Source organism: Danio aesculapii, chromosome 22 (assembly GCF_903798145.1).
Source record: "Danio aesculapii chromosome 22, fDanAes4.1, whole genome shotgun sequence".
In the NCBI taxonomy this organism is placed as follows: Eukaryota; Metazoa; Chordata; class Actinopteri; order Cypriniformes; family Danionidae; genus Danio; species Danio aesculapii.
Genome location: NC_079456.1, coordinates 1,236,013 through 1,250,383, shown reverse-complemented (window position 1 = coordinate 1,250,383; position 14,371 = coordinate 1,236,013). Strand labels below are relative to the sequence as shown.

General features: G+C 37.8%; 1 protein-coding gene across 1 annotated transcript in view; it reads left to right on the top strand.

Annotated features, from left to right (window-relative positions):
• Window positions 1–14,371, top strand: part of LOC130216542 (dihydropyridine-sensitive L-type skeletal muscle calcium channel subunit alpha-1-like) — a 162,925-nt gene that overhangs the window by 120,243 nt on the left and 28,311 nt on the right. The window contains exons 4-13 of the mRNA XM_056448439.1: window positions 2,847–2,999; window positions 4,913–5,118; window positions 5,651–5,754; window positions 5,821–5,966; window positions 8,040–8,118; window positions 8,960–9,120; window positions 9,647–9,872; window positions 10,756–10,963; window positions 12,112–12,232; window positions 12,449–12,563. Coding sequence (XP_056304414.1) covers window positions 2,847–2,999; window positions 4,913–5,118; window positions 5,651–5,754; window positions 5,821–5,966; window positions 8,040–8,118; window positions 8,960–9,120; window positions 9,647–9,872; window positions 10,756–10,963; window positions 12,112–12,232; window positions 12,449–12,563 — 1,519 coding nt within the window. The remainder of the gene's footprint in view (window positions 1–2,846; window positions 3,000–4,912; window positions 5,119–5,650; window positions 5,755–5,820; window positions 5,967–8,039; window positions 8,119–8,959; window positions 9,121–9,646; window positions 9,873–10,755; window positions 10,964–12,111; window positions 12,233–12,448; window positions 12,564–14,371) is intronic.

Here is a 14,371-nt window from a genome sequence, read left to right as displayed (position 1 = left end):
TTGCTGGCGTGAGGTGATTTTAAAACAAAATATTTTCAACCCAGGTTCGTTCTGAAAATGTACCCCTATATACATTTCTGGAGAGCGCCAAATACGTCTCAGGAGGTACGTTTTTTTTTTTTGCAGTTTTTGTTTTCGCAAATCCACCAGAGGTCGCTGTGTACTCTTTTTCAGATCTCAAACTTCTCTCGCGAGTGCCATGAGCAGTGACCTGCTGTTCTCATGTAACAGCCGCTGTCGACTGACTGACTGATCGATTGATTGACCTACCCTCCTCCTTCCCCAAACCCAATCGACAGTGTTTTCAAAAACAATCCAGAAAAAGTTTTTACCACGTTTTCAGATTTGACCACATTCTCACCCTGTTATTTACTTGTTTATTTTATATTTTGCCTTCTATTTTTGTCTTACCCACTTTCTGGAACCGTTCTTCACCAGACTCATACCTTGTCGTCACGGTCAACGTCACGGCACCTCAAGTCTGCTGACGTACAAGGCAAGCCACTGAGCAAACTGTTAAAAGTGGGAAAGCCATCCACATGGAGGTAAACGGAAGGGCATAATAGCGCCCCGTAGCGTTCGTTTTAAAGACGAAGTGCAGCCATATGTACCTCTGGCTACATAATTCGCGATCTCCAGAAATGTATACAGGGCTACGTTTTCAGAATGAAGCTGTGTTGAATATTTTGTAAGAACTTCAATGGAAAGTTTTTACCCTGCAAATGAAGGTCACATGGCATACGAAAAAGTCTGATCATTCTTTAAAGGTGGCACAGTATTGCTAATTAAAAATTAAAAATACATTTTTCCAAAAACAGCCAAACATCACAATATAAATGTTCACTCGCGTAAGCTAGTTTTCCAGCAATTCGAATAAGCAATATTTCACAAAACTGCAATGGAAATATTTTGTCAATTTAATATTATTCAGGTCACATAGCGTACAAAAAGGTCATATTATCATTCTTTAAAAATGGTGTGCTACTGCAAATTCTAAATATGCCTAATAGACACATGATCATTTCTGATAAAACACCCATATATTGCAAACAAGTACAATTGTTCGGATGATGTGATTTTTCAGCAATTCAAAAAAGTAATATTTAGCAAAAATATAAAGGGAAACTTTTATAAATATACCGTGTATATATACAGATCACATAGCATACACAAATAATGTCATATGATCATATATATATATATATATATATATATATATATATATATATATATATATATATATATATATATATATATATATATATATATATACATACAGTACCTGACAAAAGTCTTGTGGCCTATCCAAGTTTTAGGAACAGCAAATACTAACTTGACTTCTAGTTGATGATTGTGTATCAGAAGTGTCTTATATGAAAGGTAAAGGCCTCTAGATGAGGCTTATTTGAGCACAGTAAAATCTGATCATGTCTTGATGTTGACTAATTTGATTAGGACAGTAAGGTCTGACTCTGCTTAGACTAAAGTCTGCTCACTGAACCTTCAATAATGTCCAGTATAGAATATGTGCTCATGCTGCAGTGGAAACAGAATGAATATTGTGTCTGACTCCATCATGAGCTTGGAGGACTGCATCCATACATCTCTGACATGACTCAAATCACTGATTAATAAAGTCATCTGGAATGGTGAAGAAAGCCTTCTTGCAGGACTCCCAGAGTTCATCAAGAGTCTTTGTGTTCATCTTCAACACCTCCTCCTTCATCTTACCCCAGACGTGCTCAATAATGTTCATGTCTGGTGACTGGGCTGGCCAATCCTGGAGCAGCTTGACCTTCTCTGCTTTCAGGAGCTTTGATGTGGAGGCTGAAGTATGAGAAGGAGCGCTGTCCTGCTGGAGAATTGTCCCTCTCCTGTGGTTTGTAATGTAATGGGCAGCACAAATGTCTTGATACCTCAGGCTGTTGATGTTGATCATCCACTCTGCAGATCTCTCGCACGCCCCTATACTGAATATAACCCCAAACCATGATTTCTCCTTCACCAAACTTGACTGATCTCTGTGAGAATCTTCGTCCATGTGGGTTCCAGTAGGTCTTCAGCAGTATTGGTGATGATTAATGCAGATCAACAGATGATTCAGCAGAGAAATCCACCTTCTGACACTTTTCCAAATGATCAACTAGACGTCGAGTTATTATTAGTTGCTCTTACAACTGAGATCCATGACAAGACTTTAGTCAGGTAGTCTATATACAGCCTGATCTCCCGAGGAAACTTAACTATTTTATGTTTTGTCAGTTTGGTGGCTAACTCGTAGGAATTCATACAAGTTTAGTCACATGAAAATGCACCAAACCCCACCCCTAACCCCACCCCTTTTTTTTCCATTTACAGTTTACATGGCAGACATTAAAGTCATATGATCGTTCTTTAAAATTTGTGCAGTATGTACCGATCTTTTTGGGTCTAGACTTCCGCTCTCATTCACTTCCATTGATTTTTAGATGATAAAACAGCTTGTTATTCCAATTCATGTTACAAGCTGATATTTTCCAATTACATTATACTACTTTTATGTATAGTCATGAACACACTTGTTTGTAGAGCAAGTAGTCTGACCATTTATTATTCCTAGTCATTTCTCCCATAGGCAACTGAACCAGAAGTTTAAATCAATTGCAAAAACAAGCATTTTTACACATTGCAGAAGGAGGTCAATAAGACAGTAATAATAGTTTTAGTTGCATAACATTGTTTAATGAACAGCCATCATTTTGTCTTAGTAATTATCAACAACACTCAGAAGATATCAATACATTTTTGCACAAATTTATAATGGAAATTTATTGAGTTACCTGGTCCAAGCGTAATGTCTCCTTCAGGCCTGCAGGTGGTGATGAGCTCCATCCTCAAGTCCATGCTGCCTCTGTTCCACATCTCTCTACTGGTCTTCTTCATGGTCACCATCTACGCCATCATCGGCCTGGAGCTGTTCAAATGCAAGATGCATAAAACATGCTACCACACCGGCACAGGTGAGAAATGACGGACGATTTGAACTTGGATATTAGAGCGCTTCTCTTTTTTTGTTGAGATTAATTCGTATGACTTGAATGATTGAATATCGGTATATGTCTGATATCAGTATTGTGCATGTTCATTATCACCGATATATTGAATTACTGAATATTGGCATATGACTTGAATTATTGGATATCAGAATATGACATGAATTACCGGATTTCGCTATGCAATTGGAATTTTTGAATATCGGGATATTACTAGAATAATTGAATATCGACGTATGACTAGAATTACTGAATATCTGCATATTATTTCAATGATTTAATAATGGCATATGACTACAATGACTGAATATCGGCATATGACTAGAATTATTGAAATTCTGCCTATTATTTGAATGACTGAATTGAATATCAACATGACTTAAAATACTGAATATCGGCATACAATTTGAATGATTAAATATCAGCATATGACTTGAATTATTAAATATCGGCATATGACTTGAATGATTGAATATTGGCATATGACTTGAATTAGTGAATATCGGCCCTTGAATTATTGAATATCGGCATATGACTTGAATTATTGAATATCGGTCCTTGAATTATTGAATATCGGCATATGACTACAATGACTGAATATCGCCATATGACTTGAATGATTGAATATTGGCATATGACTTGAATTAGTGAATATCGGCCCTTGAATTATTGAATATTGGCATATGACTTGAATTATTGAATATCGGCCTTTGAATTATTGAATATCGGCATATGACTTGAATTATTGAATATCGGCCCTTGAATTATTGAATATCAGCATGACTTGAATTATTGAATATCGGCCCTTGAATTATTGAATATCGGCCCTTGAATTATTGAATATCGGCCCTTGAATTATTGAATATCAGCAAATGACTTGAATTATTGAATATTGGCCCTTGAATTATTGAATATCGGCATATGACTACAATGACTGAATATCTGCATATGACTAGAAATATTGAATATCTGCATATTATTTAAATGACTGAACATCAGCATATGACTTGAATTATTGAATATCAGCATATGACTAGAATTACTGGATATCGGTATACAATTTGAATGATTAAATATCTGCATATGACTTATATAATTGAATATCAGAATATGACCTGAATTAATGAATATCTGCATATTATTTGATTGACTGAATATTAGCATATGACTTGAATAAATATCGGAATATCGGCATTTGATATAAATGATTAAACATCAGCATATGACTTGAATTACCGGATATCGGCATACAATTTGAATTATTGAATATCGGCATATAACTAGAATTATTGAATATTTGTATACTATTTAAATGAATGAATATCTGCATATGACTTGAATGATTGAATATCGACATATGACAAGAATAACTGAATATCGGCATATGACATGAATTACTGGATATCGGCATACAATTTGAATTATTGAATATCTGCATATGAGTAGAATGATTGAATATCGGCATACGACTAGATTATTGAATATCGGCATATGACTTGAATAACTGAATACCGGCATATGACTAGATTATTGAATATCGGCATTTGACTTGAATAACTGAATATCGGCACATGGCTTGAATTATTGAATATTGGCATATCACTTAAATAACTGAATATCGGCATACGACTAGATTATTGAATATCGGCATATGACTTGAATAACTGAATATCAGCATATGACTTGAATTATTAAATATTGGCATATGACTTGAATTATTAAATATTGGCATTATTAAATATTGGCATATGACTTGCATCATTCAAAATCAGCTACTAACATTACTGAATATCGGCACATGTCTAATTTGAGAAACTCACAGTAGAATCCTCCAGTAAATGTGAATGCGGTTATACTCTCTCTGCTCTGTTCTGCCACAGATATTATTGCCACAGGGGATGATGCTCAGGCAGCTCCCTGCGCTCAGGCCGGTAACGGTAGGCGATGCACTCTGAACGGAACTGAATGCCGTGGTGATTGGCCCGGACCGAATAACGGCATCACTCACTTCGACAATCTGGGTTTCTCCATGCTCACGGTTTACCAGTGCATCACCACTCAGGGCTGGACGGATGTTCTGTACTGGGTCAGTAGAGCTGTGGTTCTGCTATACTCAAACCTGCTTCTCCGATACCTTACACGCCTAGAACAGCTGATTTACACCAGAGTAAATACAGTGGCAGTATTGGGTGTAATCATATACAGTGTAACTCGTTACTATAATTAATTACTTTTCCACTGAATAAGTAAAGTAAGGGATTACTAGTCATTTTTAGGTAACTTAATCATAGTTACTTACAATATACTCAAATTAAATACATATTTTTCAACTACTGCTAATTTCTCTTCAGAAGCTGGAAGAAAATAGCAGCCCTTTCCTCTGGGTTTTGGACAAAAATCATAGACATAATTTAAAGAAATAAAAAATATTCCCTGACTTTCAATCTCTGGAATAGACCTTTAAAAATTCCATGATGCATGACCTGAAATGGGCATAAAGTAGACCTCAACTAATGTGACTTATTGCTGTACTACTGTTATATTGGGTACTGATTCAGACTGTATACCTCTGATATTAATCACTATGATACTCAACAGCCGACTCTTGACCCCTGTAGGTAAATGATGCAATAGGGATGGAGTGGCCCTGGCTGTATTTCGTGACTCTGATTCTCCTGGGCTCATTCTTCATCTTGAATCTGGTTCTGGGTGTTTTGTGCGGGTAAGTAACTCAGTATGTGCTACGGGGACTGTAGTGTAATTATCTGATATGGCTTGGTGTCTTCAGAGAATTCACCAAGGAGCGAGAGAAAAGTTCTCGAAGTGGAGAGTATCAGATACTACGGGAGCGCCAGCAGTTCGATGAGGATCTGAAGGGATACATGGAGTGGATCACACAGGCGGAGGTCATGGACAATGACCAGGAGGGGCAAGGTACTCAAACACTCACACACACATATTCTTATGCACATGACCTGCCCTAAACTTACGAATGCTAAATCAAATAATTTACAATGATAGCCAATTTGATGAATGGCTTGAACAAGTTGCTAGTATTTCAGTAATTTAGAGATTTAACAACAGCCAACCCAATGAAAAACACAGAGTTTAAAGTCTCAATTAACACACACACACACTGGGCTGTATCATACACATGGTTCAGGTTCAAGTATCCTTTTCAGTCTTGCTCCATGTTATTTAAATAGCAAATGCATTTGCACTTGTGCAGATGGATGTGCTGGTCTGAAAAAGAGGTGTGTTAAGACACATGTTGCTATTCTGAGGCAACTAAAATAGACGTGCCATTGACCGACTAAACGCTGCTCTAAAGTCAATGCCGCAGTTTTGTTTTTGTTTTGTTATTATGTGTTGTTTTTTGTTATTAAATGTGAGCGTTAGTGATATGCAGGTCCAAAACACACATACACGTTGCTTATTACACACATAGGGATGCGCAGCAGCACACAAATATCTACACATTTGAAAAATTAAAGGATTTAAAATGTAAAAGATTATTATTTTCTACAAAAATACAAAAAAGCCTACATGTCATAATGGATAGTTATTGCATGTATCGAAATTAGCCCACCCACCAGTAATGACAAATGACATTGGCTAATTAAATATCGCTAGTGAGACTTGCAGTTTTTCTTTTATAAAGTCTGTCATGTGCCAAGGTGAGACAGCAACTGACTCTTAAAGGGAATGGGAGATGAGAATCTGACTGTTTTAATGCATGTTTTGCCCAAACACACCCAGAACTCGTTAAGTGATTAAGCACAACCCTTTAGACCAGGGGTCACCAAACTTGTTCCTGGAGGGCCAGTGTCCTGCAGATTTTAGCTCCAACTCTAATCAAACACACCTGAACAAGCTAATCAAGGTCTTACTAGGTGTACTTGAAACACGCAGGCAGGTGTTTTGAGGCAAGTTGGAGCTAAACCCTGGAGGGACACCGGCCCTCCAGGACTGAGATTGGTGACCCCTGCTTTAGACCATGCGGTGAGAGCACAGACTGTTTTTCCTGTCCTTAAAATATCAAAAGTGGATTCAGACACCCTAAGGGCACGCTTTAACCCATGAACTTAGATCATTAAAAGAGAGACTAATTACTTTAACAAGGTACAACTAAGGCCCAATCCCAATTCTACCCTTTAGCCCTTCCCCTTACCCCTAATTTTGCGCACTCCAGCCAAGGGGTAGCGGTGTCCCAATTCTCTTTTGCTTGAAGGCGTAGGGCTAGGGGCAAAGGGTAGATACCCCTTCGAACAAAGATTTTTTAGGACCACACTCGAAACCAAAAGGTATGAAAATATACCAGAATACACCAGCCACAGCTGCACCCGGAAGTAAGGAGATCCACAAAGTAGTATTTTTTTGTAATTATTATGAATTTTTACAACAAACAAGCACATGTTTTAATATATTCATAACCACGCTTGTGTTTTACCGTCATGCTTTTTAAAAAATATATGCTAAAATAAAAACAGCTAAATTTGGTGATCTATAATCCCTAATAATAACTCCTGTACAGCAGTTCCACAACATTCTGTCACTCAATAACACTTGAACACCCTGTCAGAAAAGTCTAGTGGCTGGGAATGAGCTTTCTACAGTGTCTGCTATAATGTTAATGTTGTTTTTGGTGTGTTTACATAAATGAATATGGCCACGGTGTAAATACACAGTACAGTTACGATCTTATTGCCACATTAGATAGTTATGATATCATAATATATACCTTCAGTGATTTCCTGACGATAAATACCAAATAATAACACAACTGGAATAACTACAGCAGTCGCCGTTGTCAGATCTCATATGAAGCAAGAGATTGCGATGACGTATAACGTCTGCTGCTCTATCCCAATTCTTAGGGGGACATTTTCAAGCCCTTCCTCTTCACACTTGGTTTTAAGGGCCAAGGGGAAGGGGTACAAAAACAGAATTGGGATTGGACCTAACTTGAATCATATCTGAATAATATCTGATTTCTGTTCTTCACAGGTCTACTCCCCCTACAGGACGGATCTGAAACAGAAACCCTCTATGAGCTGGATATATTGAACAAACTCATGTTTTATGTGTGAGTCTGCCTTTTTTTGAATGAAGAGTTTTTCCACATTTCTGTCATGACAACTCGCTGAGAGATTTAGTATGGTCATGAATATTTATACAGCAACATTGATGTGTTTGGTATTGGTCGCATAGATCTGGTACTCTGCTGCTGATATTTCTGATACGAAGATTTGATACTGCCAGTATAGACATAGATTGTATAGCACCAATCAAACTGCACTCCCATTGAGAGTGTTGATATGCATTGATATAACCTGATATGCAGGTAAAAAAACACACATACACACTGCTTACTACACACACAGGGATGCACACCAGCACACGAATATCACATGGATTACAATATTAGAATATCACACAAATATTATAAGGATTAAAATGTAAACGATTATTGTTTTCTACATAAATATGAATATGCCTACATGTCATAACTAGAAGATCCTGGTTGTCATTTTACATCCCTGAATGGTGTCATCATGCATGTTCACCATAATATGTGTGAGATGTGTTTATGGATGATCAGTTATGGTGGCTCGGTGGAAAACTTGTGCTAATAATTAATGATGTGGCTGGAAGCAGATTGTATAACACCAATCAGCCTGCACTCCCATTGAGTTTTTTTTTTTTTGTTAGATAATGAGAGCGTTGCTATAATCTGATTTGCAGGTAAAACATACATAAACATTGCTTATTACGCACGCAGGGATGCACAGCAGCACACAAACACGAGCAAGGACAAAGATTAAAAAATGAGCAATCAGTTTCATGACATTTCTAAAACACAAATGCTTTTATTCATGTGTGTGTGTGTGTGTGTGTGTGTGTGTGTGTGTGTGTGTGTTTTACAGTCGACATGCTCGCCGCTGGAACCGTTTTTTCAGGAGGAAGTGTCGCGTATGGGTGAAGTCTAAGCTGTTCTATTGGCTGGTGATTCTGCTGGTGTTTTTCAACACTCTGGCCATCGCAACCGAACACCATCAGCAGCCCGACTCTCTCACCAACTTCCAAGGTGTTCTGCACCCACTTTTATCCAATGGTGGAAAGAGTACTGAAAACTCATACTCAAGTAAAAGTACCGTTACTTACCCAAAAATGTAGTGCGAGTATCAGTTGTAAATACAACTCAAAGTAGACTGTTTAAAAGTACTCAAGAGTAGTGAGTGTTACGCTATGAAAAGCTGATGCATTTACATGCAGTTTGTGCATGTGTGTTTGAAAACGTAACATTCTGTAGTGCATTTAGTGATTGTTTAAGACCATTTGGTGATTTAAACATCTGATCAACACATCAGTAACATACAGCTTACACAATCTCTCTGTCATTGCGTGTAACGCTTAAGTGTCTTCTGTGTCTTGAGGTTGTTCTGTATGATGGGATGGGAATCACCATCAAGCCAATCACCATAGACAGGAAAAATAATTAAGTAGTTTGAAGGAAAATAGTGTTGTGAAAGCACCAACACAGCACTAAAATGTATTGTTAAATGATCTTTAGCAAGATTTATTTATTGTATAATGTTTTACCTTATTTCCAGACAACACCAATAAGGCGCTTCTGTCTCTGTTTGCGGTGGAGATGTTCCTGAAGATGTACGCGATGGGGCTGCCGTCGTACTTCATGTCGCTCTTCAACCGTTTCGACTGTTTCGTGGTGTCGGTGGGGATCCTGGAGCTCATCCTCGTACGCATGGACGTGATGTCTGTCATGGGGATCTCTGTTCTGCGTTGCATTCGGCTTCTGCGAATCATCAAAATAACCCGGTGAGTCAATCTTTTTATCGAGAAGTAGCAAAAATGTGACAATATAACACGTCACAAACATATTTACATCTTTGTTTACAATTTAAAAGAAAAACAACGACATAAAACACTAAAGAGAGGGTAAAAATTGGGGAGGCGGGGGCACAGGTTGTTTTAATTAGTAACAGATTATTATGAGACATTAGGATGAAATTGTTGAAAATACAAATCATCCACAGAAATAGTGCAACAGATCATCAAGATGACAGTGGTTTGTTTTAATAAATCTATCTAAATGGGGGAATATTTAAATAGACAGAGTCAGTGTCGATTTATTTTGTCGTTTGCGGTTTTATTTTAATGAATTGCTGAAATCTGAATTTAAAATAAGATATATTAAGGCTGTCCACATTTTCTCAAAAGCAGTACGTTTGCCTTTTAACAAGTTTGCAACCTTTTTGCTCAAGTAACAATCCTAAAAGTTACTAAGAAAGAGTAAAAAAAGGAAACTGATGAAAAAATTACTCCAGTAATTAGTCAAAACGACATCAAGAAAACAGGTCAAAATTGTGAAATTGCGATTACATCACAGTTTTTGACGTATTTTGTTACGCCAATTTTAGATGTCAATTTGATGTTGTTGGAAAGACATGAATTGCAGGAATCCATAGTCCAATGTAAATTTGTAACTGAAAACTTTTCTGATATTATAATACTTTTGCGTCATTATTTTGGTGGTCGATGGGGCATCAATGTGTGGACGTCAAATAGACATCAAGGTTTTGACATCCAATTAATTAGCATTTTTGAGTTTTTTTATGTAGTTCTGCTAGATTATTTCTGTTACACACATATTCTGTTTGTAAACCTCTGCATCAGAATTGACCATAACTGTGTTTTCCAGGCACTGGACAACTCTCAGTAATCTGGTAGCATCGCTTCTGAACTCTGTGCGCTCCATCGCCTCCCTGCTGCTGCTCCTCTTCCTCTTCATCGTCATCTTCGCTCTGCTCGGGATGCAGGTTTTTGGGGGAAAGTTTAATTTTCCAGATGACCACGTGAGACGAAGCAACTTCGACAACTTTCCTCAAGCTCTGATAACAGTTTTCCAGGTGATTTTCTTTACTTTTTCTTTATCCTGCTCTCCATCGTGAAACTAATACGGAAGTAACTGAAACTGCAATTCGCCGACTGGCCACTGGGGGCTGGCTACAATACAGAGCACATTTCTATTGACTCCAATGTTAAAATGCACAGCTTCACAGCAGGAAGAAAGGTGTTTACAGCCTGGAAAAAAAAATGATTTTGGTGTATACAGCAAATATTAACCTTTGTGTCAACTGTGAGGGGGTGAATTGTTTAATAACTCGTATGCTTATATATATTAAGCCTTAAAATTATAAATAATTAAGGGCATGGCCACTTGAGTGGCAGCTAGGTCTATATTATCTTTCAACCACTGGAATTACAAACGTGTACATATACGTTACAATATATTAGCTATAATGTGTTTATATATGATATATAATCTAGTACACTATCATATCTAATCATATATTTTGTAGTTCCAACCATTTTAAATATATATATAAACAACCATGTTTGCTATACTTCGAAATATGTTGCATATATGACATTTTATATATGCAAAATTCAAAAATGATATGTCATATACGTACGTTGCATATATTGTCATTTATCAAATTTCTATATGGGACTGCACCACTTGCTCTAGTTTACTCACAGGATGTTTTTTATCTCATACTAATTTTTCACGCGAGCTAAATTATTTAAACTCGCGCAATATATGTTACTGAAGCAGTTTCAACAGTTTTCGCTGCAAACGCACGACACATTTGACAGTAATACGTGGTTTAAAGTTGTTACACTGATTGCATCATCAGATTCTGCACTCCTATTGGTTGTTGTCGCTTGTCACGAAATCTGATTGCAACGGTCATTAAGCAGCTGTCTGTGAACATGTCAAACCAAAGATCACAGATATTAGTCTAGGATTACTGGAAACTTTTAAGAATTCCCGAATTTATCTGCAGATGACCAAATCGTGGCTGAAATGAACAGGATTTTACTCGAACGACTACATAATTCCATATTAAGTCTAATTCATATATGTAGTGAATGAGATGCTTGTGGAACGACATTAATTATTGTGTACATTGTGCCTTGTTGTGAAATAAATTAATTATAAAAATAAACTGAATGACTGTCCTGCTCTGGCATCTCATCATTTCTGCTATAGATCCTGACGGGCGAAGGCTGGAACTACGTCATGTACGACGGCATCATGGCTCATGGAGGTCCTGCCATACCTGGAATCCTGGTCAGCATTTACTTCATCATTCTGTTCATCTGTGGGAACTGTATCCTTCATCCATGTGCGACTTTCAGGAAGGGCCTGAGAACAAAACTTTAATAATCCTGAATGAACTTGTATGTCATATATGTACTTTGCAAATATTGCCGTTTATCAAATTTCTATACGGGACCGTGTCACTTGATCTAGTTTACTCACAGGATGTTTTTCACCTGATACGAATATTTCACTCACTTTAATTTTCCTGAATGATGAACTGCAGACATCCTCCTGAATGTGTTTTTAGCAATAGCGGTGGATAACCTGGCCGAGGCAGAGAGTCTGACCTCTGCGCAGAAGGAGAAAGCAGAGGAGAAGAAGCGCAAAAGGCTTCTTAGGTGAGTGACGATGGTGAAATAGCAGGGACGATGGGTCTCTTTCACTAATAATTGCATACGTGTTTTGTATTTATAGGCACATTTGAACTTTCCACCTAATTCGCAACACTTTTGTACACACTAGTTGCTCTACACTACACTACACAACACTATCTTTTTATAGTGAATTTACAGTCTTCCAAATGACCACCTGCCTGCATGAGGTTAGTGATTTGCATAATACACGCCCAGAACAGCTACATTTAAGGACTTTCTGAGGTTAGTGATTTGCATAATAGACACCCACAACAGCTACATTTAAGGGCTTTCCAAAATTAGTAAGTAGCATAACACATGCCCAAAACAGCTCCATTTAAGGGCTTTTTCAGGATAAGTCATTTGCATAATACACACCCACAACAGCTAAATTTAAGGACTTTTCAAGATTAGTAATTTGCATAACACACACCCACAACAGCTCCATTTAAGGGCTTTATGAGATTAGTCATTTGCATAACACACACCCACAACAGCTCCATTTAAGGGCTTTATGAGATTAGTCATTTGCATAACACACACCCACAACAGCTCCATTTAAGGGCTTTATGAGATTAGTCATTTGCATAACACACGCCCACAATAGCTCCATTTAAAGGCTTTCCGACATTTTGTCATTTGCATAACACACGCCCACAACTGCTCCATTTTAAGGCTTTCTGAAGTTAGTCATTTGCATAATACACACCCAAAACAGCTCCATTTAAGGGCTTTCTGAGGTTAGTAATTTACATAATACACACCCACAGCAGCTACATTTAAGGGCTTTCCAAGATTAGTAATTTGAATAACACACACCCACAACAGCTCCATTTAAGGGATTTCTGAGATTAGTCATTTGCATAACACACGCCCACAATAGCTCCATTTAAAGGCTTTCCAAGATTAGTCATTTGCATAATACATGCCCACAACAGCTCCATTTAAGGGATTTCTGAGATTAGTCATTTGCATAACACACGCCCACAATAGCTCCATTTAAAGGCTTTCCAAGATTAGTCATTTGCATAATACACACCCAAAACAGCTCCATTTTAAGGCTTCTGAAGTTAGTCATTTGCATAACACACGCCCACAATAGCTCCATTTAAGGGCTTTCCAAGATTAGTCATTTGCATAACACACGCCCACAACCGCTCCATCTTAAGGCTTTCTAAATTTAGTAATTTGCATAAAACACGCCCACAACCGCTCCATCTTAAGGCTTTCTGAATTTAGTAATTTGCATAATACTGAATAGTCATTGGTCACTCTCAGCGAAGTGGTCTCTCCTAAAGGCTGGTTTATACTTCTTCGTCAAGCGCATGTGTATGCTCCGGCACAGCCTACGCATGGTCGCAGAGCTCTTGCCTACGCTGACTCGCACCTCTCAAAAAAATTTAACAACACGTCGCAACGATGCATAGCGCGAGCTCTGTGATTGGTAGCTATGATGAGTGTGGGCAGTGCCGAGAGCCACCAGCCCGATGGAGCGAGTGTTTACAAGTGTGGAGTCCCGTGAAGGAGCTCTAGATGGAAACTTTTGTTTTGTGTTTACCTTATCATTAAAGTTGCTGCACATCCGGCGGTTTCCACCTTAAAATGAGCGAGTTTGAGCTACATATACATTAAGGTAGCGTTCAGAAAAAACAAAACACCAGCAAACAAACTCGACACAGAGGAACATAAACACCTGCTGCCAGCTAGTGTTTCTGAAATATTATTGCAGAGCAACACACACAGCGCACAGAAGTATAAATGCACGACTACAATGCTGCAAATACAGTTCATAC